The 25248-nt window shown below is 44.6% G+C and overlaps 1 protein-coding gene across 1 annotated transcript in view; it reads left to right on the forward strand.

Moving 5' to 3' along the window:
• The window catches only part of CLPB (ClpB family mitochondrial disaggregase), a 143238-nt gene that overhangs the window by 97921 nt on the left and 20069 nt on the right, over positions 1 to 25248 (forward strand). Inside the window, exon 7 of the mRNA XM_036888603.2 lies at positions 19584 to 19698. Coding sequence (XP_036744498.2) covers positions 19584 to 19698 — 115 coding nt within the window. The remainder of the gene's footprint in view (positions 1 to 19583; positions 19699 to 25248) is intronic.

Below are 25248 nucleotides of genomic sequence, written 5' to 3' on the forward strand. Positions count from 1 at the left end.
GTACTATTTCCCCCAGTCTCATGTATCTTGTAGCCTCATTAAGCAATGTGATCCTCCTTTCCCATCATCACTCTGTCTAGAACCATTCCCTGGCCCCTTCCCTTCATATACTCTCCAGGGAGCCTGGTGTAGAGTCTGAGCCAAAAAACTCCATCTTAATTTGGTCTTGTCAACCAGACTTTTGAACTCACTAAAAACAGGCTGCCTTCTGCTCCTAGCCACTGAGCTGTAACTCAGGAACTGTTTGTCAGAAGCCAAGAACTAGAATCACGCATCTCAGAGCTGGCAGGGATCTCAGAAATCAAGTCCAATGATGGGAAATCTTACCAAATCCTAAACAAGTCAGAGGAAAGTAAAGCTGTTCTAGCTGAAAGAGAGGTGGACCAGAGCCCCAGCCACCTGGCCTAGCCCTTCTCTCCTGGGCAGCCTCCCTGGAGGCTCTGCTTTGGGGCACACATTCTATATTTCTGAAGTGTAAATCAACTGACTCATTTTACTCCAGGGGAAATTGAAGCCCAAGGGCATGATGTCATTTTCCTTTGGTCCCACAACAAATTAACATCAAAACTGAAACAAAGAATTTGAATTCAAGGTCATGTATTAGGCTTGGTGACAGGATTGGAACTAAAGTCTTGGTTTCTGACTTTCAGTCTTGTGTTCTGTCTAGCATCATGGAATCTCTTAGCTAATTGGCTGAAGTGCCTTGAGATGATTAATTGTGGTAGGTCCGACCTAGTGGCAAATATTCTTCGTGTCTTGAGTAAAAGCACTTAGGTCACTGGACTGAGACATACAAGATATGGCTTGCAGTTCCAGCCCTACTGATCACTGACGTGGTGGCATTGGGCTAGCACTTCCCTTCATTGAAGTTCAGTTTACCAATGTGTGGTGAAGACATTGGACCAAATGGTTTCTAAGGTTCCATTCAGTATACGATTGTCTGTTCATCATAGAGATAAACTAGATTGTGCTGTTGTAACAACTCAAAATTTCAGTGGTTTAAAACAACATTTATTTTTGCCTCATGCTGCATGTCTGTCATGGGTCAGCAGAGGGGCTCTGCTCATTATAGGCCCTCAGGGAAGCGACTGGCATTGCAGCCACCCTCTGGAATGTTTCTGGTTTCTTGCCAGAGGGAAAAGGATGCTCTGGAGGGTCTTGCAAATGCAGTTAAATGCTCATCCTGGAAGTGGGACCTTTTACTTCTACTCGTCACTCACTGGATAGAACTAATCCCTTGTTTGCACCCAATCACACAGGGGCCAAGAAGAATAATCCTACAATGTGCCTCCAAAGGGGAGAACTGGAGACATTTGATAATGAGCATTAACCATATAGTTTGTGTCCCCCTAGTGTCTTTAGTAACTGTCTTAGTAACTGGCAGAAACTGGAATTTCCTCCAGGGAAGGGGAAGATTTAAGAAGTGGAACTGGCTTTCATGGCATATCCCAAGGGGCACTTGGGACCAGGAGGAGCAAAAATTCCAAGAGAGCAAGCACTTCCCTCCCTTTGTTCAGATTTTCCAACCCCAGAAGCAACTGTGGAAGCCAGGGCACCTTCCCCAAGTGCCTTAAGGAAATCCTTAAGCACATTTTGGATAACCTCAAGACCTACACTCCCGTCTCATCTCCCCTTTTGGGCCCAGTTGCTGTCACCTGAGAGCAAGCACTGGACTTGGCCAAGAGAACCCATAGTTTGTCAGGGAGTGTGATGCAGGACAGGTACTGCTGTGGTCATGAAAGCAAAGAAGCAGGCCTCCCGAGTGCTGGCATAGGTGGAGGGGTTAGGGCCGCTGAGGGTCAACAAAATTTGGCTACCCAAGAAGTAACATGATGTTGGCCACATTAGTACAAGGCTAGAGTCCCAAGTGAATAAATGGTGGTTGTATGCCTCTGTGCCCGTCAAACCCTTCTGGAACACAGAGGCAATCACAGACACTATCTCCTGAGTAGACATGGAGCTCTTAGAATCTGTGCAGAGCAGGGCAGTAAGAGGGCAAGAGGTGCCATGAGAAAAAGCCAAAGGCAGTAGGGACATCGGGCCCAGAGAGGAGAGACTGCACACATGGCTTTGAGTGAGAGGAGATTCATTCAGTGGCAAAGCTAGGACAGAGCCAGGCTTTGGGGGTGGCAACTGCAGGGAGGAGCTCCCTAACAGAGTAGGTGCACAGTACAGGGGGCTACCTTTGGAGGCTAGAAGATCACTTAAAACTAGGCCAGGGTTCTGTAGCCTCTCAACTGGAAGACTGTTTCTCTGTTGTCGGCTCTCAGCACCTGATCCTTGCATCCTGTCTGGAATTCCTCCTTCTGGAATGTCCAGCTGTCTGCTGAGCATCTCCTCCTGATTGCTCTGCTGTCCCACCAGATTCTACCCATGTGAACTGCCCCTCAGCTCCCCCTGCATGTCAGTAGCATTGTATTTTTCTCAGTTGCTCAGCATCTACTAGGTTACCTGTTCTTTCTGCACTGTTGTTTTCCTCTAAGCTGCAAAAAAATACACAGAAGGTAGCCTGTGATCTCACTTCAAAATCATGAGGCAGGATTTCATGGGAAGAACACAGCTTTAGACCTGAGTTCTGTCCCCCTTTGCCAGTAAGTAAGCAGCAGTTGTGCCTCTCCAGATTTAAGCCCTACATCTGTCTCAGGTCTAGGAAGTGCTGAGGCTCCAGCCTGAGACCTCATTTCCTGGCTCTTTGTCTAAACATGGGTCACCACTGCTCTGATCTGATCATACTCCCCTTCTATCTGTCCATCCAGCATCTCCCTGCCACCTAGCTCAGCCTCCTCTACCTACATCGACTGCTCTATAGTCAAATATGTGCTGCTTATAGAAAGTGTGTCAGTATAAAAGTCCTGTGTCTCATTATACAAAAGTTGGAAAGTAGAGAAAAGTACAATGAAGAGAATTGAATAATTCAGTACATATTTATGAGTGACATCTATGTGCCAGGCTCTGGGCTAGATGGAAAGAAGGTAGGTGGGTGAAACACTCAAGGAGTTCATGATCTGATGAGGAATCAGGCAAATAAACCATGACCCCACTAAACCACCAGACTCAGAGAAGCCCAAGTATGTGGAAGCCCAGAGGTGGCTTCTAATCCTGCCTGGGAGATTAAAGAAGGCTTCTCAGAAAACATGTCAACCGAGCTGATTCTCAATCTAAAACATTCTTGCCCTACTACCTATGTATAACCACTATTAATATTTTAAATTGTTTATCATAATAGTAGGTACCTCTTTTTAAGTGCATCTAGGCATTATGCCAGTTACTCTAATAAATATTTTTTCTGATTCTGTAACAAATCTGTGAAGCAGCTCTTATTACACTCATTTTACAGATGGGAAAACATGAAGCTGAAAGAAAGCAGTTAACTTATAGAAAACCAAGTTGTTATAAATAACTATTGGGATATGAATCAGAGATTTCCTCTTGTGATACTGCATTTGCCTTTCTGGACCATGTCTATATATATAATTACATAGATGGCCCTATTTTGTAACCTGGCTGATAGCCTACTGTATATACCAGGGGTCTCAAACTGGTAACCATGTTTTATTTTGCCAACCCAGAGCTTTTAAAGAATGTCAGTGTAATAAAGGGGTTGGGAGTGTGGACTCTCCAGGCACAGCTCTCCTCATGCCCCCCTCCCACCCCAATTCCCTGTTGTATTGTGTGCTTGCCTGTCGGACATTTATATTTCCTACTTGTCGCTGAAGTTGTTGAGTTATGATCCTAGTTCCATATTTGGAATCTGCTTTTTTTTAATTAATATTTTTTGATGATTTTCCCATTAAAAATTATCCATAAACCTTATTTTTAATTTCATTCTGCTTTTTAAAATGTGTTACTTATCTAAGAATTTCTGTTACCTTAGGTGGCTTAAAGGATTTTTCTCCTCACTGCTGGTTTGCCCAGTTATCTCATCATTCTGTGTGCAGAAGCCTCCTTGGGCCCCCTGAAGAGATCCCGCAGTGGATGAGGCCCAGAGGATGTGGGTACAGGTGCTATTAGCTCTGATACCCACAGACTGACTTGTGCCTTAGGAGATGTCTGCACAGAGTTTGTGAGGCTCCACGAAAGTATGGATCACCTCCAGGCAGAATGAGCAGAGCAGGCTTTTTAGAGAAGGTAGCCTGTGATCTCACTACATGGAGAATTTAATACTTAAAGCTTAGACCATTTTCATGCCTTAACTAAGAGGCGAAGTAGAGGTAGAAATATATCTCTATGCACATGATGGCAGATAAAACAAAAATATGGGGAGCTATTCCATGATGAATATTCAGCTGAGGGGGATGTGCTGATGCCAGCCTGCATTTCCACTCCTGGAACTTCATTCCATTGAGACTCACAAGGAATTTATTGCTCATTTTAATCACACCCAGAGAATGAATTGGCAGGAATATTAGGCAGATAGGCCTATCACATATATTTTATTTGCATATCCCAGTGACAGAATCACAAGCACATTTCCTATCTCTATATTTTTTCATTTGCTCCAGGGGTAACTGGGAATGCAGTGTTGCCCTGGACCTGCATTCCAGGCTGCAAGCCTGGGTGCTCCCATCAGAGCTGAGGAAAGCCCTCAAGGAGAGAAGGGGTAAGATACACAGGAGAGTAAGATGGTTATATTCCTCCTGTCTTAGGGTGAAGAGATGCCCTTCCCCACCTTGCCCAGCCTGTTACCTGCTATCTCTCCCTTCAAGTGCCACATGCCACATGCCTGACCCTGTGCTTGACCCTGCAGGAATGACAGCACCATCTAACCTTCATGGTAAATGTACATGGGCCAGACATGGTGCTATGTGCCTTATGGGGACAAGCTTTTGCTTTCTTTTTTCTTTGTTTTTAACTTTGTAAAAAGTTTTTATTGAAATATACTTGTATAAGATGCACACATCATAAGTATATAGCTTACTGTATTTTCACAAGTTAAACACACCTGATCAAGAAATAGACCATTACAGGTTGCCACAGGAGAGGGAGGAGAGGGGATGGATGAATATAGGTGAAGGGGATAAAGAGCTACAAACTTCTAATTATAAAATAAGTAAGTCACAGAAATGAGGTACAGCATAGGGAATATAGTCAATAATATTGTAATATCTTTGTATGGAGACCGATCTTCTCATGGTGAGCATTTTGTAATGTATATAATTGTTGTATCACTATGTTGTTTACCTGAAAACAACATAATATTGTATATAAACTGTGCTTCAGTTGAAAAAAACAGGCCATTATAAACACCCAGAAATCCACTTCATACTCCCTTCCAGTTAGTACCCATCCCCCAAGGGTAAGCATTATCCTGATTTGCTTTACTTTTATTTTTACATAATTTCAAAAATACTACAGTGAGTTCCTATAAATGCTCCACCCAGCTTACCAATTGTTAACATTTTATTACTTTATTACTTATATATTAATGTTATGTATACAGCAGGACATAAAATTTTTTCTGAACTATTTAAGAGTAAGTTATACACACAATGCCCCTTTACCCCTAAATACTTCAATTTCCTAAAAATCAAGGACATTTTCTTATATATCAAGGTAAAGTCCTCAAAAGTAGGGCATTACTATTGATAATAACTAATCAATAGATGTTCTGATTTGTTTTGTTTTATTTTTTGTTTTTTATTTTAGTATCATTAATATACACTTACATGAGCAGCATTGTGGAACTAAACTCCCCCCATTATCAAGTCCCACCACATACCCCATTACAGTCACTGTCCATCAGTGTAGTAAGATGCTGTTGAATCACTACTTGTCTTCTCTGTGTTGTACAGCCTTCCCCGTGCCCCCCACACACATTATGCTTGCTAATCGTAATGCCCCCTTTCTTTCCCCACCCCCCTTATCCCTCCCTTCCCACCCATCCTCCCCAGTCCCTTTCCCTTTGGTAACTATTTGTCCATTCTTGGGTTCTGTGAGTCTGCTGCTGTTTTCTTCCTTCAGTTTTTTCTTTGTTCTTATACTCCACAGATGAGTGAATTCATTTGATACTTGTCTTTCTCTGCCTGGCTTATTTCACTGAGCATAATACCCTCTAGCTCCATCCATGTCATTGCAAATGGTAGGATTTGTTTTCTTCTTATGGCTGAATAATATTCCATTGTGTATATGTACCACATCTTCTTTATCCATTCATCTACTGATGGACAGTTAGATTGCTTCCATTTATTGGCTATTGTAAATAGTGTTGTGATAAATATAGGGGTGCATCTGTCTTTTTCAAACAGGGCTGCTGCATTCTTAGGGTAAATTCCTAGGAGTGGAATTCCTGGATCAAATGGTATTTCTATTTTGAGTTTTTTAAGGAACCTCCATACTGCTTCCCACAATGGTTGAACTAGTTTACATTCCCACCAACAGTGTAGGAGGGTTATCCTTTCTTCACATCCTTGCCAACATTTGTTGTTTGTCTTTTGGAAGGTGGGCATGCTAACTGGTGTGAGGTGATACCTCATTGTGGTTTTAATTTGCATTTCTCTGATGATTAGCAATGTGGAGCATGTTTTCATGTGTCTGTTGGCCATCTGAATTTCTCCTTTGGAGAAGTGTCTGTTCAGATCCTCTGCCCATTTTTAAATTGGATTATTTGCTTTTTGTTTGTTGAGGTGCATAAGCTTTTTGTATATTTTAGATATCAAACCCTTGTTGGATATGTCATTTATGAATATATTCTCCCATACTGTAGGATGCCTTTTTGTTCTACTGATGGTGTCCATTGCTGTACAGAAATTTTTTAGTTTGATACAGTTCCACTTGTTCATTTTTGCTTTTGTTTCTCTTGCCTGTGGAGATACTGTTCATGAAGAAGTTGTTCATGTTTATATTCAAGAGAGTTTTGCCTGTATTTTCTTCTAAGAGTTTTATGGTTCCATGACTTACATTCAGGTCTTTGATCCATTTCAAGTTTACTTTTGTGTATAGGGTTAGACAATAATCCAGTTTCATTCTCTTACATGTAGCTGTCCAGTTTTGCCAACACCAGCTGTTGAAGAGGCTGTCATTTCTCCATTATATATCCATGGCTCCTTTATCATATATTAATTGACCATATATGCTTGGGTTAATATCTGGACTCTCTATTCTGTTCCACTGGTCTGTGGGTTTGTTCTTGTGCCAGTACCAAATTGTCTTGATTACTGTGGCTTTGTAGAAGAGGTTGAAGTTGGGAAGCAAGATCCTCCCTGCTTTATTCTTCCTTCTCAGGATTGCTTTGGCTGTTTGGGGTCTTTTGTGGTTCCATATGAATTTTAGAACTATTTGTTCCAGTTCGTTGAAGAATACTGTCGGTATTTTTGATAGGTATTGCATTGAATCTATAGATTGCTTTAGGCAGGATGGCCATTTTGACAGTATTAATTCTTCCTACCCAAGCACATGGGATGAATTTCCATTTATTAGTGTCCTCTTTAATTTCTCTTAAGAGTGTCCTGTAGTTTTCAGGGTATAGGTCTTTCACTTCCTTGGTTAGGTGTATTCCTAGGGATTTTATTCTTTTTGATGAAATTGTGCATGGAATTGTTTTCCTGATTTCTCTTTCTGCTAGTTCATCATTAGTGTATAGGAATGCAACAGATTTCTGTGTAATAATTTTGTATTCTGCCACTTTATTGAATTCAGATATTAGATCTAGTAGTTTTGGAGTGGATTCTTTAGGGTTTTTTATGTACAATATCATGTCATCTGCAAAGAGTGAGTTTCACATCTTCCTTACCAATCTGGATGCCTTTTCTTTCTCTGTGTTTTCTGACTGCCGTGGCGAGGACCTCCAGAACTATTTTGATAAAAGTGGGGAGAGTGGGCATCCTTGTCTTGTTCCTGATCTTAGAGGAAAAGCTTTCAGCATCTCACTGTTAAGTATGATGTTGGCTGTGGGTTTGTCATATATGGCCTTCATTATGTTGAGGTACTTGCCCTCTATACCCATTTTGTTGAGAGTTTTTATCATGAATGGATGTTGAATTTTGTCGAACGCTTTTCTATGGAGATGATCATGTGGTTTTTGTCCTTTTGTTGATGTGGTGCATGATGTTGATGGATTTTTGAATGTTGTCCCATCCTTGCATCCCTGGGATGAATCCCACTTGATTATGGTTTATGATCCTCTTGATGTATTTTTGAATTTGGTTTGCTAATATTTTGTTGAGTATTTTTGCATTTATGTTCATCAGAGATATTGGTCTGTAATTTTCTTTTTTTGTGGTGTCTTTGCCTGGTTTTGGTAGTAGAGTGTGCTGGCTTCATAGAATGAGTTTGATAAAATTCAGTGGTGAATCCATCTGGCATGGGTATTTTGTTCTTGGGTAGTTTTTTGATTACCAATTCAATTACATTGCTAGTAATTGTTCTGTTTAGATTTTCTGTTTCTTCCTGGATCAGTCTTGGAAAGTTGTGTTTTTCTAGAAATTTGTCCATTTCTTCTAGATTTTCCATTTGGTTAGCATGTAGATTTTCATCATATTCTCTAATAATTCTTTGTGTTTCTGTGGTGGTGTCTGTAGTGATTTTTCCTTTCTCATTTCTGATTCTGTTTATGTGTGTAGATTCTCTTTTTTTCTTAATAAGTCTGGCTAGGGTTTATCTATTTTCTTTATTTTCTCGAAGAACCAGCTCTTGGTTTCATTAATTTTTTCTGTTGTTTTATTCTTCTCAATTTTATTTATTTCTTCTCTGTTCTTTATTATGTCACTTCTTCTGCTGAGTTTGGGTCTCATTTGTTCTTCTTTTCCCAGTTTCAATAATTGTGAATTAGACTGTTCATTTGGGATTGTTCTTCCTTCTTTAAATAGGCCTGGATTGTTATATACTTTCCTCTTAGAACTGCCTTTGCTGCTTCCCAGAGAAGTTGGGGCTTTGTGTTGTTGTTTTCATTTGTCTCCATATATTGCTTGATCTCTGTTTTAATTTGGTCATTGATTCATTGATTATTTAGGAGCATGTTGTTAAGCCTCCCTGTGTTTGTGAGCCTTTTTGTTTTCTTTGTACAATTTATTTCTAGTTTTATACCTTTGTGATCTGAGAAGTTGGTTGGTAGAATTTCAGTCTTTTTTAATTTACTGAGGCTCTTTTTGTGGCCTAGTATGTGCTCTATTCTGGAAAATGTTCCATGTGCATTTGAGAAGAATGTGTATCCTGCTGCTTTTGGGTGTAAAGTTCTGTAGATGTCTGTTAGTTCCATCTGTTTTAATGTGTTGTTCAGTGCCTCTGTGTCCTTACTTATTTTCTGTCTGGTGGATCTGTCCTTTGGAGTGAGTGGTGTGTTGAAGTCTCCTAAAATGAATGCATAGCATTCTATTTCACCCTTTAATTCTGTTAGTGTTTGTTTCACATATGTAGGTGCTCCTGTGTTCGGTGCATAGTTATGTATAATGGTTATATCCTCTTGTTGGACTGTCCCCTTTATCATTATGTAATATCCATCTTTGTCTCTTGTGACTTTCTTTGTTTTGAAGTCTGTTTTGTCTGAATCAAGTACTGCAAGACCTACTTTTTTCTCCCTATTGTTTGCATGAAATATCTTTTTCCATCCCTTCACTTTTAGTCTGTGTATGTCTTTGGGTTTGAGGTGAGTCTTTTGTAGGCAGCATATAGATGGGTCTTGCTTTTTTATCCATTCTATTACTCTGTGTCTTTTGATTGATGCATTCAGTCCATTTACATTTAGGGTGATTATTGCCATTGCAGGCTTTGGATTCGTGATCACCAAAGGTTCAAGGGCACCTTCTTTACTATCTAATCATCTAACTTAACTCACTTATTACACTATTATAAACACAGTCTGATGATTCTTTATTTCTCTCCTTTCTTTTTCTTCCTCCTCCACTCTTTATATGTTAGGTGTTTTATTCTTTCTGTACTCTTTGTGTTTCCCTTGATTGATTTTTGTTGATAGCTGATTTCATTTTGTCTTTTGTTAGTATTTGGTTACCCTATTTTCTTTGGTGTGGTTTTATTTTCTCTGGTGACAGCTATTTAGCCTTAGGCATACTTCCATCTAGTGCAGTCCCTTTAAAATACATTGTAGAGATGGTTTGTGGGAAGTAAATTCCATCACGTTTTGCTTACCTGGGAATTGTTTAATCCCTCCTTCAAATTTAAATGATAATCTTGCTGGATACAGTATTCTTGGTTAGAGGCCCTTCTGTTTCATTTTATTGAATATATCATGCCATTCCCTTCTGGCTTGTAAGGTTTCTGTTGAAAAGTCTGATGATAGCCTGATGGGTTTTCCTTTGTAGGTAATCTTTTTCCTGGCTCTTTTTATACTTTTAATACTCTCTGGCTGCTTTTAATACTCTGTCCTTGTGTTTGATCTTTGCCATTTTAATTATATGTATTGGTGTTGTCCTCCTTGGGTCACTTGTGTTGGGAGATCTGTGGACTTCCTTGGTCTGAGAGACTATTTCCTTCCCCAGATTGGGGAATTTTTCAGCAATTATTTCTTCAAAGACACTTTCTATCCCTTTTTCTTTCTCTTCTTCTTCTGGTACCCCTATAATGCAAATATTGTTCTGTTTGGATTGGTTACACAGTTCTCTTAATATTCTTTCATTCCTAGAGATTCTTTTATCTCTCTCTGCCTCACCTTCTCTGTATTCCTGTTCTCTGATTTCTATTCCATTGACAGTCTCTTGCACCTCAGCCAGTCTTCTCTTAAATCCTTCCATGGTTTGTTTCATTTCTGTTATCTCCCTCCTGAATTCATCCCTTAGCTCTTGAATATTTCTCTGTAGCTCCATCAGCATGCTTATGACTTTTATTTTGAATTTTTTTTTCAGGGAGATTGGTGATTTCAGTTTCACCAAGTCTTCTCTCTGGTGTTTGAGGGCTTTTGGCCTGAGCAAGGTTCTTCTGCCTTTTCATGGTGATGGAAGTGGTCGCCGGCAAGTGCCCTGTGTGTCAACTGGGAGAATAAAGTCCCTTCCTGCTTGCTGGTCGCCTTGCCTTTCTCCACTGTCTGTGCTGGTTAACTGCACACAGGGCAGCCTCTGGGTTAATCCCCTAAAGTTCCATGGGCAGGGCCGCCTTCTAGATGGCCTAGGGCAATGGCGGGCGTTGCAGGCCAGCAGCGCATGTTCTGCCGCAAGAGCAAAGCCCCTTTGTGCCTCCCGGTCTCCATGCCCATCTCCACTGTCTGGGCTGGTCAACCGCATGCAGGTAGCAGCCTCTTGGTTAATCCCTAAGCTCCATGGGTGGGGGTGGCCCTTGGAATGTCCTAGAGCACTGGCAGGGGTTGCAGACAAGCAGCGCGTGTTCTGCCATGAGAACAGAGCCCCTTTGTGCCTTCCGGACTCTGTGCCCATCTCCACTGTCTGCACTGGTCTACCGCGTACAGGGAGCAGCCTCTTGGTTAATCCCCTGAGCTGCTGTGAGCAGGGTGGCCCTCAGGATGGCCTAGGGCACTGGTGGGGGTCACAGGCAAGTGGCGCATGTTCTGCCATGAGAAAAAAGCCCCTTCGTGCTTCCCAGACTCTGCACCCATCTCCACTGTCTGTGCAGGGCAGCCATGCCCAGGGAGCAGCCTCTGGGTTAATCTCCTGAGCTGCCGTTCCCAGGGTGGCCCTCAGGATGGCCTAGGGACTGACAGGGGTCACAGGAGAGCAGTGCGTGTTCCGCCCCAAGAACAAAGCCCCTTTGTGCCTCCCGGACTCTGCGCTGGTCTCCACTGTCTGTGCTGGTCAACTGCACACAGGGAGTAGCCTCTGGGTATGGGCCAGTTAGCCATGCACAGGAAGAAGCCTCTATGCTAAGCTGTGTGGTTTCTGTAGTCAGAGCTGCTCACCGGCTGTTGTATAGCAATGGATCAGCCAGTTTGCTTGCAATGCCGGCAGTGGGGAAGGAACGGCAGGCTGCTTATCACCCCATGGGGCTTCAGAGCTGCATTGCCACCCAGGGGGTTAGGGTGCCTGAAGTTCCTTAAAGTTCCCAGCCTGCTGGACTGAGTATGCCAGGACGATTTTGTCCACCTGTTAAACCCTTGTCCCTTTAAGACTTTTAAAGTGCCCGCTTTTCTTTTGTCCCATGGCAGCTGGCTGTGGGAACCTGTTCTCAGTCTCAATCTCAGACCTTGCATATCCACTCCTCCAATATCCAGTGCACCATGTAATATGTGTCTGTGCTCCCGAGGCAGACCACCAGGGCTGGTTATTTAGCAGTCCTGTGCTTCCACTCCCTCCCCACTCTGATTCTTTTCCTCCTGCTGGTGAGCTCGGGTGGGGAGTGTGCTCGGGTCCTGCCAGGTCACAGCTTTGTATCTTACCCTTTTTGTGAGATGCTGAGTTCTCGCAGATGTAGGTGTAATCTGGCTCATGTACTGTATCTTCTGGTCACTCTTTTAGGAATAGTTGTGTTTGCTGTATTTTCAAAATATGTATGGTTTTGGGAGGAGATTTCCACCACCCTATACTCATGCCGCCATCTTGAGAACCGAAACTCTAGATGTTCTGATTTTGCCAGTTGTCACAATAATTCTCTTTACAAGAAAAGAAAATTCTGGACCCCAAGTTGAATTCAGTTTCATGTCTCTTGAATCTCCTTTAATGTGGAACACTTCCTCAGTCTTTCCTTGTCTTTCGTTACCTTGACATTTAAGAAGTACAAGCGCATTATTTTGTATAATGTCCCTCAGTTTGGATTTGTCTAATGCTTCCTTTTGATTCAACTCAGGTTATGCATTTCTGGCAAGAACACCCTCTGCTGTTTATTTTCAATAAAATCACTAGGTAGCCCAGTGCTGAAAGTAAGGATAAGAAATTTGTGTTCTAGATCTCATCTATCTAAATAGACTCAACTCCCTGAGACAGGGAACAGGTCTTTTCTCATCTCCAGAGTGGAACATGCAGGCTCTGGAGTCAGACTGCCAGGGTAGTGTTCTGTCTTACTACTTATTCCCTGTGGAACATTGCTTTAATTTACTTCATTTCTGTACTATAGTGGAGGAAGAGATACTCTGAACTTCATAGGGCTGTGTGGATTAGAATAGCTGGTCCCAAATGAGGCAAGACTCAGCAATTGATGCTAAAACTAGTGAGTGGAGGTTTAAGGAGTAACAAGATATTTATATAAGCTCAGAATCTCTCCTCGCAAGGTATTTATTAATTGCAAAGGAAAAAACAGTAGTGGAGAAACCTGGCACAGACCACCTTAACCAAGAGATTAAAGTTAACAGCACCAGTTATGGGATGAATCAGTATCATGTGCCTCTTGATATAATGCACTGAGAAGAACACAATTGATTTTCTCACTTCAGCCACTCTTTGCCCATATTAACCTTCTCTCACCAGTCTTGTTTTTGGATCAACCCGGTTATTTGCAGAGAAGTGAAATGATCCAATTTACATGTTAAAATATCACTCCTGCAGCAAAAGGAGGGTGGGCTGGAAGAGAGGAGAATGGAATCTGGGATGCTGACATAGTGGTCACCAAGTCTGGTGGGACTGACACCTGCCCTATGCCAGGCCTTCCTCTACAGGGATATATATATTTTATGAGCTAGTTTGAGAGACTTTCCAGTCCCTTGGGTGCCTCTCTCATCCCCAGGCTCCTCTCCTATCTGCTCTGCATCCCCCAGGCTCCTTTGTTTGGGCTCCCTAGCTTCCTCTTATCACCACTGATCCCCAGTCTCATCTGTTGCCCCTTGGTTCCCTTTACTGACCTTCCTACCCAGTCTTTTCTGTCATCCCAGCTTCAGGTCATGGAAGAAACCCTGACTATGATGTGAGTCAGAATTGAGGAGTCAGGAGGATGGTACTCATCTGAGTGTCTGAGCAACCTGTGGGTTCTGTGGCCCTGCCCTTTCATGAGAAGCAAATTGCAGTTCAGCCTCCCTTTTCTTCCTTCCTCCATACCTTTCCCATTCTTGCCCAGGGCCTCATTCTGCCTTCTCAGCACCCCTAGCTGCCATCTCAGTGAACACACTGCCAGGGTCATTGTCAGACCTGTTCCCTGAAGGATACCCAGTAATAGGGGTGCTTGACAGACCCCTCCTCCCTGTAACCCTCCCCACAGAGCCACTCAGCCCAGCCACCCATCTCTGAGGAAGCCCAGCTAGGCTTCGCTTCAGCCTCCCAGCCCTTTCCTGTAAATGCACTCACAGCCAGGAGGGGTGCCATATTAAATCAAGAATGATGGAAACCAGTAGCTGTGATTATCCAGCTGAGATGTATCATGGGAGCTGGTCGCTGCTGGCTGCAGGTGAGGGCTTCTAAAACTAATTGCATATGGCTTTTATTAAGAGGATCACTCCCCCACTCTTGCTCTCCTGAGTGACTTCTTCCTAATGCCTCTCAGTCCAGTACCCTCTGCTTCTGAAGGCTGGGTCACCAGCCCTATCTTCTCCTCCACTGAAACCCTGTCAAAGCAGGGCCTTGACCTCAGTCCCTTCCCATTTCCTCAAAAAGCCAGGAACAGTAATAGCCTACATTTATAGAACCCTTACCAAGTGCCTTCTCTCATCCTGTGTCTTCTCTCCCAAATGCAGTATACACAGACCAAGTATTTTCCTTTCAAAGGTCCTTCCACTGGCTAGCATTTCATGAGCCCGGACTCATAGCTCATGCCTTAAAAAGTCATTCATCCATTCAACTTTTTAAAAAAAAATACAGACTCTGTGGTAAGTATTAGGAAGAGCATGAAGCTGAAACCTTTTACCTGGCTTAATCTCAGTGTCCTATACATTTTAATCAAAAAGTTAGATCCATTTTCAGAAATTTTTCTGAATAGATATTTAGGTCTCCAGTCTGAGGGACAATCAGGATGTGCTTATATTTAGGCCATAGGTGAATCCTTCCCAGGACCATCTAGAGAGTTCCTGAGAAACCAACCAGGTCATGGTGTAACTTCTACCCATGCTTATGCCAACAGAAGTCAAGGAACCTTTCCCCTTGCCCAAGAAAATAACAGGACTACTAATACAACCTAAGATCAAGACACTGAAGAAGAGTTACAGGAAATAGAAATGTTTCCCTGTAGACTTCAGGAGACCACAATGGTCAGATCCAAATCAGCAGAGTGGTGAGAAAAGTCATTTTAGGCTTTGCAAAGGAAAAAGATACGTTATCTATGAGATCCCACACATCAGTGGATGGAAGGTACCTAGAGGCAGAATTCTCTGCCAGGAAATCTGACAAGGACAAGCTGCTCCAGTCAGTAGAGGCATCCCTAGTTGCTGTTGAGACTGTACCCTGCAGACCTAGGATTCCTAGGGGAAGGAGTCTCAACAGCCACTTCTAGGCAGTGGGGGCATCCAAGTGGCCTTGGCCCCTGGCTTCTGCTTGAACCAAAGCAACTCTTCTCTTTACTTATGGAGCTCCATATAGATTAAATTAGTTAAAAGGGTTCTAGTACCCAAAAAAAGGAAGGTGGGGGGAGGGGGGGACACTGGGTTAGATAATGAGTTACTAAAATGCAATGAATTGTCCAAGCAATCTTGAGAAAGAAGAGCAAAGCTAGGAGTATCATTCCCTGATTTTAAACTATACTACAAATCTCAGTTATCAAGACAGTATGGAACTGGCACAAGAACAGATACATTGACCAATGGAATACAATAGATAACCCAGAAATAAATCCATGCCAATATGGTCAGTTAATATAAGACAAAGGAGGCAAGAATATACAATGGGGAGCAACAGTCTTTTCAATATCTAGTATTGAGAAAACTGGACAGCTACATGCAAAAAATGAAACTGGATCACCATCTTAAACCATATACAAAAATAAACTCAAAATGAATTAAAGATCTAATTACAAGAACTGAAACTGAAACTCCTGGAAGAAAACATGAGCAGTAAACTCTTAAACATCAGCATTAGTAATTTTTTCCAGATATGTCTCCCCAGGCAAGGGAAACAAATGCAAAAAAAAAAAAAAAAAAGTGGGACTACATCAAATTAGAAAGCTTCTGCATGTCAATAAAACAAAAATAACAACCTACTGCATGGGAGAATATATTTGTAAATGGTATATCTGATAAGGGACTAATATCCAAAATATATAAAGAACTCATACAACTCAACACCATAAAAACAAATAATCCAATTAAAAAAATGGGCAGAGGACCTGAATAGATATTTTTTCAAAGAAGATACACAGATGGCCAACAAACACATGAAAAGATGCTCTACATTGCTAATCATCAGGGAAATGCAAATCAAAACCACAGTAAGATATCACCTCACACCAGTCAGAATGACTGCTATCCAAAAGACAAAAAATAAATGTTGAAAGAAAAGGGAACCATCACACACTGCTAGTGGGATTGCACACTGATGCAGCCACTATGGAAAGCAGAATGGAGGTTTCTCAAAAAAACTAAAAATACAAATATACAACCCAGCAATTCCATTTCTAGGAATTTACCTGAAGAAACAAAATCACTAATCTGAAAGATACATGCACTCCTATGTTTATCACAGCATTATTTATAATAGCTAGATTATGGAAGCAACCTAAATGCCCGTGAATACATGAACAGATTTAAAAAAAGCATATATATATACAATGGAATATTATTCCCACGAAAAGGAATGAAATCTTTCCATTTGCAACCTGGATGGACCTAGAGGGTATTATGCTAAGTGAAATAAATCAGAGAAAGACAAACACCATATGATTTCACTTTATATGCAGAATCTTAAAAACAAAACAAAGAAACAAATAAAACAAACTCATAAATACAGAGAATAGACTAGTGGTTACCGTGGTGGGAGTGGGGGAGTTGAAATAGGTAAAGGGGGAAAATGTTGTTAGAATGTTTGCTATTTTGATCTGGGTGATGTTTACATGAGTGTATATACATGTCAAAATTCATCAAGCTGTACATTAAGATTTGTGTTTTTTATTGCTTGTAGCTCCATATAAATTAAAAAAAAATTTTTTTAATGCAGCAAAGGAGAGGGAAGTACCATTTAAAGGCCTACCAAGGGCCAGGCTAATAGTCTTTCACACCTGAGTCATTCACATTACTACTTCTGCATTTACATTTGCTATGTGCCAGAGCTCTGCCAAGTTTTGTACATGTTATCTCACTTAATTCTCACCAGCAGGCCACAAAGATCCTGCAAGGGAGTTAGGAGCTACTATCTCTGTGTTAGAGATGAGGAAGCTTAAATTCAGGAGGTAAATTCACTTTCCCAAGGTCAGCTAACTAGTAAGTAAATGAGGTGAGGTTTGAATTTAGGTCTGTCTGGAGCAAAGTTGCTGATTTCTGCCACGTAACTTGCCCCATTATGAGCCAAAAGAGGAGTCAGCCTTTAGATGGGGTCAGTGTAGGATTAAATGAGACACTGTAAGGTGCTGAGTACAGTGCCTGGCACACAGCAGCTGTTTCACAAACAGTAGTCCTCATTCAGTTGGCAGCATGTATTGACTCCTTCTGCGAGCCAGGACTGGTGCTAGGTGCTGGAGCTGTAGAGATAAACAAAATATGCTCTTTGTCACTCAGAACCTCATGGTTGAGTAAGGGGAGAAAAACAGGCTGTTGACTAAGCATTCTGGAGGTCCCAGGGGCAGGCATGAAGCCTTACAACAAGCTCCTGAAACAATATGATATTTAAGCTGAGATCACAGGGCACTTAGAGGAAGATGAGAATAGAGAAGACTTGTAGTGAGGGAGCAGTATAAACGAAAGCCCAGAGGCGGGAACACTGTGAGTCCCATCACTCAGGAGAGGTGAGGAAACAGACCCAACAAACCCTTAGAGGCCAGCTTCCATCAGTTCAAGCTCCTTGTAGTTGGCACACTTCTGTACCAGCCAGGGTGTGTGTGCATCTCACCGTCAGAGCCTTCCAGCCCAGTGGACCTGAAAGCTGAGAGGGGCTGGGTGGGCGGGGAGGAGGAGGAGGCAGATATATGGCTGGAGTCGTCAGAGGCAAGTAATGTATGTGGCGCCTGAGGGAGCTGCACAGTCACACTGTGGATTTGAACCGGCAAGCGTCGCTCCACTGGGATCGGCGCCGAATTATTGCTCCATATGAAACCCAGGACTGATGGGAGCTTTCAGTTATAGACTGATAACAACAGCCAAAATTGGATTGTTTGCTATTTATTTTTTTTAACTTCTGTCAAGGTCACTACTGTAACAGGAAAACACACCCAAGCTGCAGGTATTTTTCATCCACTCTGCCCGCAAGAACAATCTGCAGCCACAGCTTTTGTGACAGAGCCTTACCTTGGCAAAGCTGTCACTGTTATGCGGTCTTAGGAGAAAGGAGCCTCCAGAAAACCCAGGTCTTGTCCCATTCTAAGACCTGCCTCCTTCCCCCATCCTCCAGCCTCCATAAATGCTTTATCATTGGACCCATGCACTCACCCCTCCCTGCCTGGTCTCCAGCTAGTCCCACAGCTCCCACCTAGCCCAGTGCTCCAGTTTCTTCAAGCTTCCAGTCTCCCAGAGAGCCTCCCCAAAAATGTTCCACACTTGTGTATCCTTCCCTTCCCTGTACCCCTGCACCACCCAGTCTAGCTGATAATTCTCTCCTCTTTATACCTATCATCAAATTCATTTTTGCAAATGTTCACCATATGCCTCCACTATACCAGGACTTGTGCTGGTAATAGCAGTGAGTAAAAGACAGTGCCTGCTCATAATTAGAGCTCATAATTTAGAACAGATTCACAAACATGCAGCAAACTTGTTTCCAAGTAGCTTTTGTTGGTTGGTTGGTTTTTTAGTGCTAGGTACAAACAAGGCTTGAAATAGGCATGCATGCTTTGGAACCATGAGAAAAATGGTTGATTCTGAGTAGTATTTGTGGAGAGGCTCTGCTTCACATCCCCTGCCCAACTTTGAGCTTCCTGAGGGCAAAGCCTGGCTCTCCGCTCCTCCCTTACAGCATGACTAAGCTCAGACCTCCTCCTCCTGCCTTTTCTGAAGTGGACCAAGCTCAGAGCCGGACATATGCCAGGCACTCAGCATCATCTAGAACCTTCCAGGAGGACAGGTTATAGTCCTCCTTCTCCCCACCCCATGTCTCCATCATGGTATGCACAGGGTTAGGTAGGTACACAGCAATTGCTGAATAATTGTGTTTATCTGAGCAGTATTGTTCAAAGTGGAGGGTATTCTGATTTGAAAACCAAAAAGGCTTTCAAGAGGGTAAGTGGAAAGGGACAGGAACCTACATTTGTTAAGCACTTACTGCATGCCAGCCATGATGCTAGGCACATTATATACATCGTCATATTTAATCCCCAGTTTACAGATGAGAAAACTAAGGTGCAGTAACTTGATCCTGGTGATAAGCATATCTTGTAAGTGATAAAGCTCGGACTCAAACTTAGTTTTCTGTCAGACTCCAGGGTCAAAGGTTAAGGTTAATCTAGCGGTACTTACTTACTAGCAGAGTGAGCCAGGACCTCTGAGGAGTAGCCACCTGTGGGAAGGAAATGAGGTGGGGGCTGGGATGATGAGACAGTGGAAGGATTGGGCCACCCTCCAGTGGTCTTGAGCCAGAGCCGTGCATCAGGACCCTTGGAGACCCAGACTTGGGTTTAGATTTTGACCCAGGATGAAACTCGGATACTAGTGCTCCCAAAACTCCTAAGCCACCCTCCCTCTCTCCCCACAGTACCAGGAGAAGCAGCGGAAGTGGGAGGCCGAGGAGCGGCGCCGCTTTCCCCTGGAGCAGCGGCTCAAGGAGCACATCATTGGCCAGGAGAATGCTATCGCCACAGTGGGTGCTGGTAAGCATGTGGGATGCTGGCCAGTGCACAGGGGGTGCCGCTGCAGTGTGAGCAGTGAGGTATACATCTGGCTGCCACTGTCCTGTGGGGAGGTGGCTAATAATATTAAAACTTGATGTTTGTGGAGCACTTTCTATGTGTCCAGCATTGTGATAAACTCTTTGCATACGCCATATCATTTAATCAAAGCAACCCTTTTTACAGATTAAATCCCATTTTACAGATGAGGAAGCTGAGACATGCAGCATTTAAATAATGGCTCATGGCTGCTTTCCTCTGCTTAGAGTTTAACTCTGACCTATATCTGGTCCACTGCCCCTGAAACCACTCCTTTCAGGTGAGCAAACAGACCCAGAGAGGAGCAGAAGTTTGTCTAGTGCTAGCAATGTAGCCAGAGCCAGAACTTCCATCTCCTGTCTCCCAGCTTAGGACTCTGCCACCTTTCAGTATAGTTTGTTAGTATCTGGGTCATTTCTAGGAAAAACATCCTAAAGCAGCATGAGGACCTTCTTCTCCTCCCCAACTCTTAGGTCCCATACTTTGACCCCTGGAAGCCAGATGACCTCTGGTGTAATCCCTAACCTAATGGCCCTCCTGCCCATGCAGACCCCACTGGGGAAAAGGTGGTAACCTCACTTTTATTCTCCAACTCAGGTACATGTCTCCCTGAAGGTGGTCTCAGATTGATGAGGCAAGGGCAGAAGAACCCATGCCCAGCTCAGACAAGGCGATATCCTCCAAGGCAGCAGTTCTCAAAGATGGTCTCCAGACCATCAGCATCAGCATCTTTTGGGACTTGTTATACATGCAGATCTCAGGCCTCACCCTAAACCTATGGAATCTCAAACTGTGCAAGTGGAGCCTAGCAGTCTGTGTTTTAACAGGCCCCACAGGTGATTCTGATGCTCGGCTCAAGTTTAAAAACACTGCCCTGTAGTGTCTCAGTTCCATTCATGTTGCTTATCTCTTCTCTCCAAGTGATCTAGTCCCATGCAGTCAAGCAACTGCCATGGAGCACCAAGTTCTGCTCACTGATTAAAGGAGACATCAGGCTGAAATTGTGGTGCCCCTCTGGGACTTTCTGGGACAGCTGTGTCAGCCCTAGGATACCAATTAGAGGAGTAATTGAAAAATGAAGGCAGCCACCCCTGTGACACACCGATACCAGCCTGATCTCCATCATCTCCCACCAGTGGGACTCATGTGGCAGTCATGAGCCCCTCATCAGGAGCCTGACCTCAGCAGCAGATAAAAGGAGCCCACAGAGCAGAGCTGCCTCACCAGCTGGAGGTTAGAAGGCTGCCTGCAGGCACACACAGGAGCTGAGGAAAGCTCTTTTTGAATACACTAGGTCACACTACTCAGGCCCAGACCACAAGACATCATGCTCAGCCACCACCTTGGATATGGCATCCCCCCACTTCTTTGCCTAGGCCATGTTTGAAGTGGAGGGAAGGAAGACCCTGGGGGCTGCCAAGGGTTGAAGAGAGAAGGAACTGTCCACAGGAGAGACATTACCTGGGTGGAGATCTAAGAAAGCAATTTCCTGTGGGAGTCTCATGTCCACTTGGGTGCAGCTGCCGCTGCCAACGTAGTATTTTCCCTTTGCTTCCTACACAGCCCTTTCCCAGCCAGCTGTGTGCTTCTTTGTGACCTCTTCTGCTTCTCACCAGCTTCTCAAGTCCATGAGATGTGAAGCTCCCAGGTCTGGGAGTTGGGGCGGGGGAGGAGGAACACATTGAGTTTGAAGGAATTAGACCATCCTGAGCTCAAATAGCAGGTTTGCCACTGACCCGCTGTGCAACTCAGGGTACTCGGTCTGCTCCTTGAGCATCCATTTCCTCACCTGTGTACTCCAGAGCCAAATCCAGGGCTGTCTGACTATCAAGCACATGCTCTTCCCAGCATGGGCCAGATAGCACTGAGTAAAACCGAGTCCCTCTTCTCAAGATGTTTGCTATCAAGGGTTGGGTACTATGTTCTTTAGGTCAGCCCCACAGTTCTTTCTTTCAAGCTGGGAGGCCCTTAGTCCCATCCCAAGGCTAGCCTCTTCCCCTGATCCTACACTGACCTCTGATGCACCACCCACCTTGTCTCTCGTTGCCCAGAATAAGAGTAGATGATTAGCTTCCCCCATCCCAGAGGCTGTCAGAATGTCTGCCCTGAGTGCTTCCTTCTACACAAAGCTCCCTTCTGTCAGCTGAACTTGCGTCAGATCAGGAAGGCCCTACGCCTCATTGTGTGGTGTGGAGGTTGACTCTGATGTGATTCCAGTGACCCTAGAAAAAGACAGAGAGGCTACTGGGGCCTGGGCTGTGGGGCTGGTGAATTATCTCCTCCATCTGTAAGGCCGTGCTCTGACCTTCCTGAGAAGCCCCGTGGCTGGGGTCACACTGAAGATGGTCAGCTAATGTTCAGCTCCTGGCCCAGGTGAGGCGGAAGCACTCTCTGGGTCAGAATTTTGGTAGGCAAGCAGCAGCCAGTGCCTCAGGACCTCAAGACTGAAGCAAGTGCAGGAGAGAAAGGCAGATCTAGAGGGTAGGCCAGGCCTCTAGACTAGTTCAGATGGGTTCTCTAGACTAGTAACATGTGTGCTAGGGACTGGCTGGGTGGAGCTTGGCACCCCAGGGGTACCGTGAGGATGGGCAGCCAGAGAAGTGCCGCAGAATGAATTGATTTGATAAATGGCCATTTATTACCCTCACGAATTGGCTGAGACCAATTTTGGTCACATCAACCCCTGTAAGTGCTGGGATATTGATTTGTGCAAAGTAATACAGTGAATTTATCAGTGTGATCCCCAGCTGCAGGGCTTCTAGCAAGGCTGGCGCACAGTTACCACCTTACAAATGGAGGAGATGAAGCACCAGCCCCACTGTCCAGGCCCTCATGGCCTCTCTCTTCTTTTGGGGTCCCTGGAGCCAAAGCAAGGCCACGCTGCACACCACCAGCCAGGGCCTTGGCACTGAAAGTGAGGCTCTCCTTCCAAAACCTAGAGCCGCTCTTCGTGACAGGAGAGGGAGAATGCCTACCCTGTCAGGCAGACTTCTGAGCTCAGAGCCTCTGTGACCTCACTGTCCTCCTCAGAAAGGCAGCCAGTGACTATTCAGCACACTGAGAGCCAGACTCTGCGCGCCCACCAACCTGCCCACCTCCTGTGTTCCTGCCTCAGTAAAGGCATAACCATTCACTGGTCTCCTAAATTCCTAAATAGAAATGTAGACATTTCCTGGCCTCTCCTTCGCTCTCACCACTTATAGCCCATCAAGTATCAAGTTCTGTCATTCTGCCTCTTAAATGGTTCTCAAACTTGGCCTTTCCCTCCATTCTTAATACCACTGCCCTAGCTCAGGATCTCAGCATCTCCCATCTTAACCATACGATGGCCTCATCATGGTGTCCCTGCTTCCCTTCCTTCCCAGCTGGAGTGAACTTTATAAAATGTAACAACTGCCCTGTTTAAAACCTTGGGTGGCCGTTGCTGCCCCGGCCCAGCATACAGGGCCAGCCCCTGCTGTCCATCCTCCCTGCTGCCCCTGCTTTGCACCGCGCACACCAGCTGCTGCTGCTTCCCCACACGGGCTGAGATGCTGTCCTCTCTCCTTCCGGCCCTTTTTCCTCCGCAGCCCTGCCTGTCTCCCGCACTGTGGCTGGTTGTCACTCAGCTGAACTCAGTTCAGGAGCAATAGACTGTAGACTCCTAAGGGCAGAGACCATAACTGTATCATTTTTGTTTTCCCCACACCTGGCACAGCACTCTGCTCGAAGTAGACACGTGGTGCAGTTTTGAACTAATTAATTTGGCATGGCACCTTGTCCATTTCTGTGATGTGCCCTGAGGTTGGAAGAGAAGCTGTAAGCCCGCTCTCAGAGTAGCTCACCAGCGTACTGGGAATGTGACTGCAGTGCAGTTGTCCGTTACAACACCCACACAACTTGACCTTTGATACCGTTGGTAGAGAGGCCACTCCCCAGGCCTAAGGGAAGCCACTTCTAGGCAGCAGGTCAGCCTGCACAGGTGAAAGCTTTCCAATGCTCTCTCTGACCAGGGGCCTGTTCCCAGCCTATTGTACCTGTTCCCAGTTGACTGTGAAGCCCATGAACTCTCTCGGGGAAGGTCTGGTCCAAATTCAGGATCTCAGCATCAGCTGGCTGCATGGCACGCAGTGGGCTATGGCATGCTTCACCATTCTGTCTCGTGCTTTACTTCCCTCTCTGACTGATCCAAATGTATATTCTCCCCAAGCCCTGCACCTTTCTGGACCCTCCCTGGGATCCTGTTTCTGATCTGAGAAATACATCCAGGTCCTCCCTGCATTGTGCAGTGGCAGTGATTGCTTTAGGAAAGTGTTGGCCGTTCTGCCTGCACACCACACCACTGCAGGTGTCCCCCCCATGCCTCTGCTGCTCTTGTCGCCTCTTCTGGCCTGCCAAGGCACTCAAGACCCAGGCCTTCCCCAGGCACTCTTCCTGAGCCCTCACCTGGGTGCAGGGCCCTTTCTCTGAGCTGCCTGTGGACACCTTTTATCACTGCACTTACCATAAGGCATCTGTCTATATGTCTTTCTCTCTTCAAAGGTCAGGAACTACCTCTCATTCAGCTCTGTTTCCCCAGGGTTGACCACACAGGTATGTAAATGTGAACAAAATCTGAACCCATCTTGATATCTGCCTCTCCTCAACACAGATTCTCATCTCATCTCCACTTGGGAAGGGTATGCTATTCCCTCCCATGATCCCTACCCCAGAGCATACGCACATGTGCACACATCCATACACATGACTGGGGGAGGCAGGGAGAGGCACTCAGCAAAAGCTATTCTTTGTGTTTTCAGTGTTATCCACTTAGTAGCAATAGTTTACTCTCAGAAAGGCTAGTCCTCAGAGACTAGGGAAAGAACTGTTCTTTCATCATCCCCCAAACCTGAGTCTCCAGTATCTCCTCAGCCAGCAGGAACTTCTTGAGCACTTGCTGTGCTCCTTGAACCTACGCACAGTAAACAGGAAATTGCTAATAGAAGGCCTGGTTTCTCTAGAAAATGCCACCAGCATGGAACAAACACATTCAGAGTCAGTTTAAAAAATCTCCCACACTAGATCACTAGAACGTGTTAGAAAGGATGCTTCAGCCTACGCAGACTGCCCCAGAATCTTCAGCTGGACAGAGGCAAAGGCCTGGGGTGGAAGGAGCAGGCAGCTCTTTCTCTCACCTTGGTTTTGTACACCCTGGGTCTTTCTTCTTGGAATGTCCCATCATATCTGGTCTGCCTGGCAATCTCCCTCTCATCCTTCAGGCACAAATGGCTCTTCCCACCCTTCTCCCCGTGCTCCCATCCCACTGGGAACCCACAGCATTTTCATAGCAGCATTCACCTAAAAGGCACAAGCCATACTTTAGGCTTCTTTGTAGGTGCCCCAGCACCTGGCATGGAGCTTGTTTGCTGAAAAAATGGATAGCGCTCCCTGAAGAGGTGTTAGGAAGAGAGCAGAAACCTTATGAACCCAAACATGGTAGCTCCTTGCAGCACTCAGATACTCTTGGGTCCAGGC

Source organism: Manis pentadactyla, chromosome 9, assembly GCF_030020395.1.
Source record: "Manis pentadactyla isolate mManPen7 chromosome 9, mManPen7.hap1, whole genome shotgun sequence".
In the NCBI taxonomy this organism is placed as follows: Eukaryota; Metazoa; Chordata; class Mammalia; order Pholidota; family Manidae; genus Manis; species Manis pentadactyla.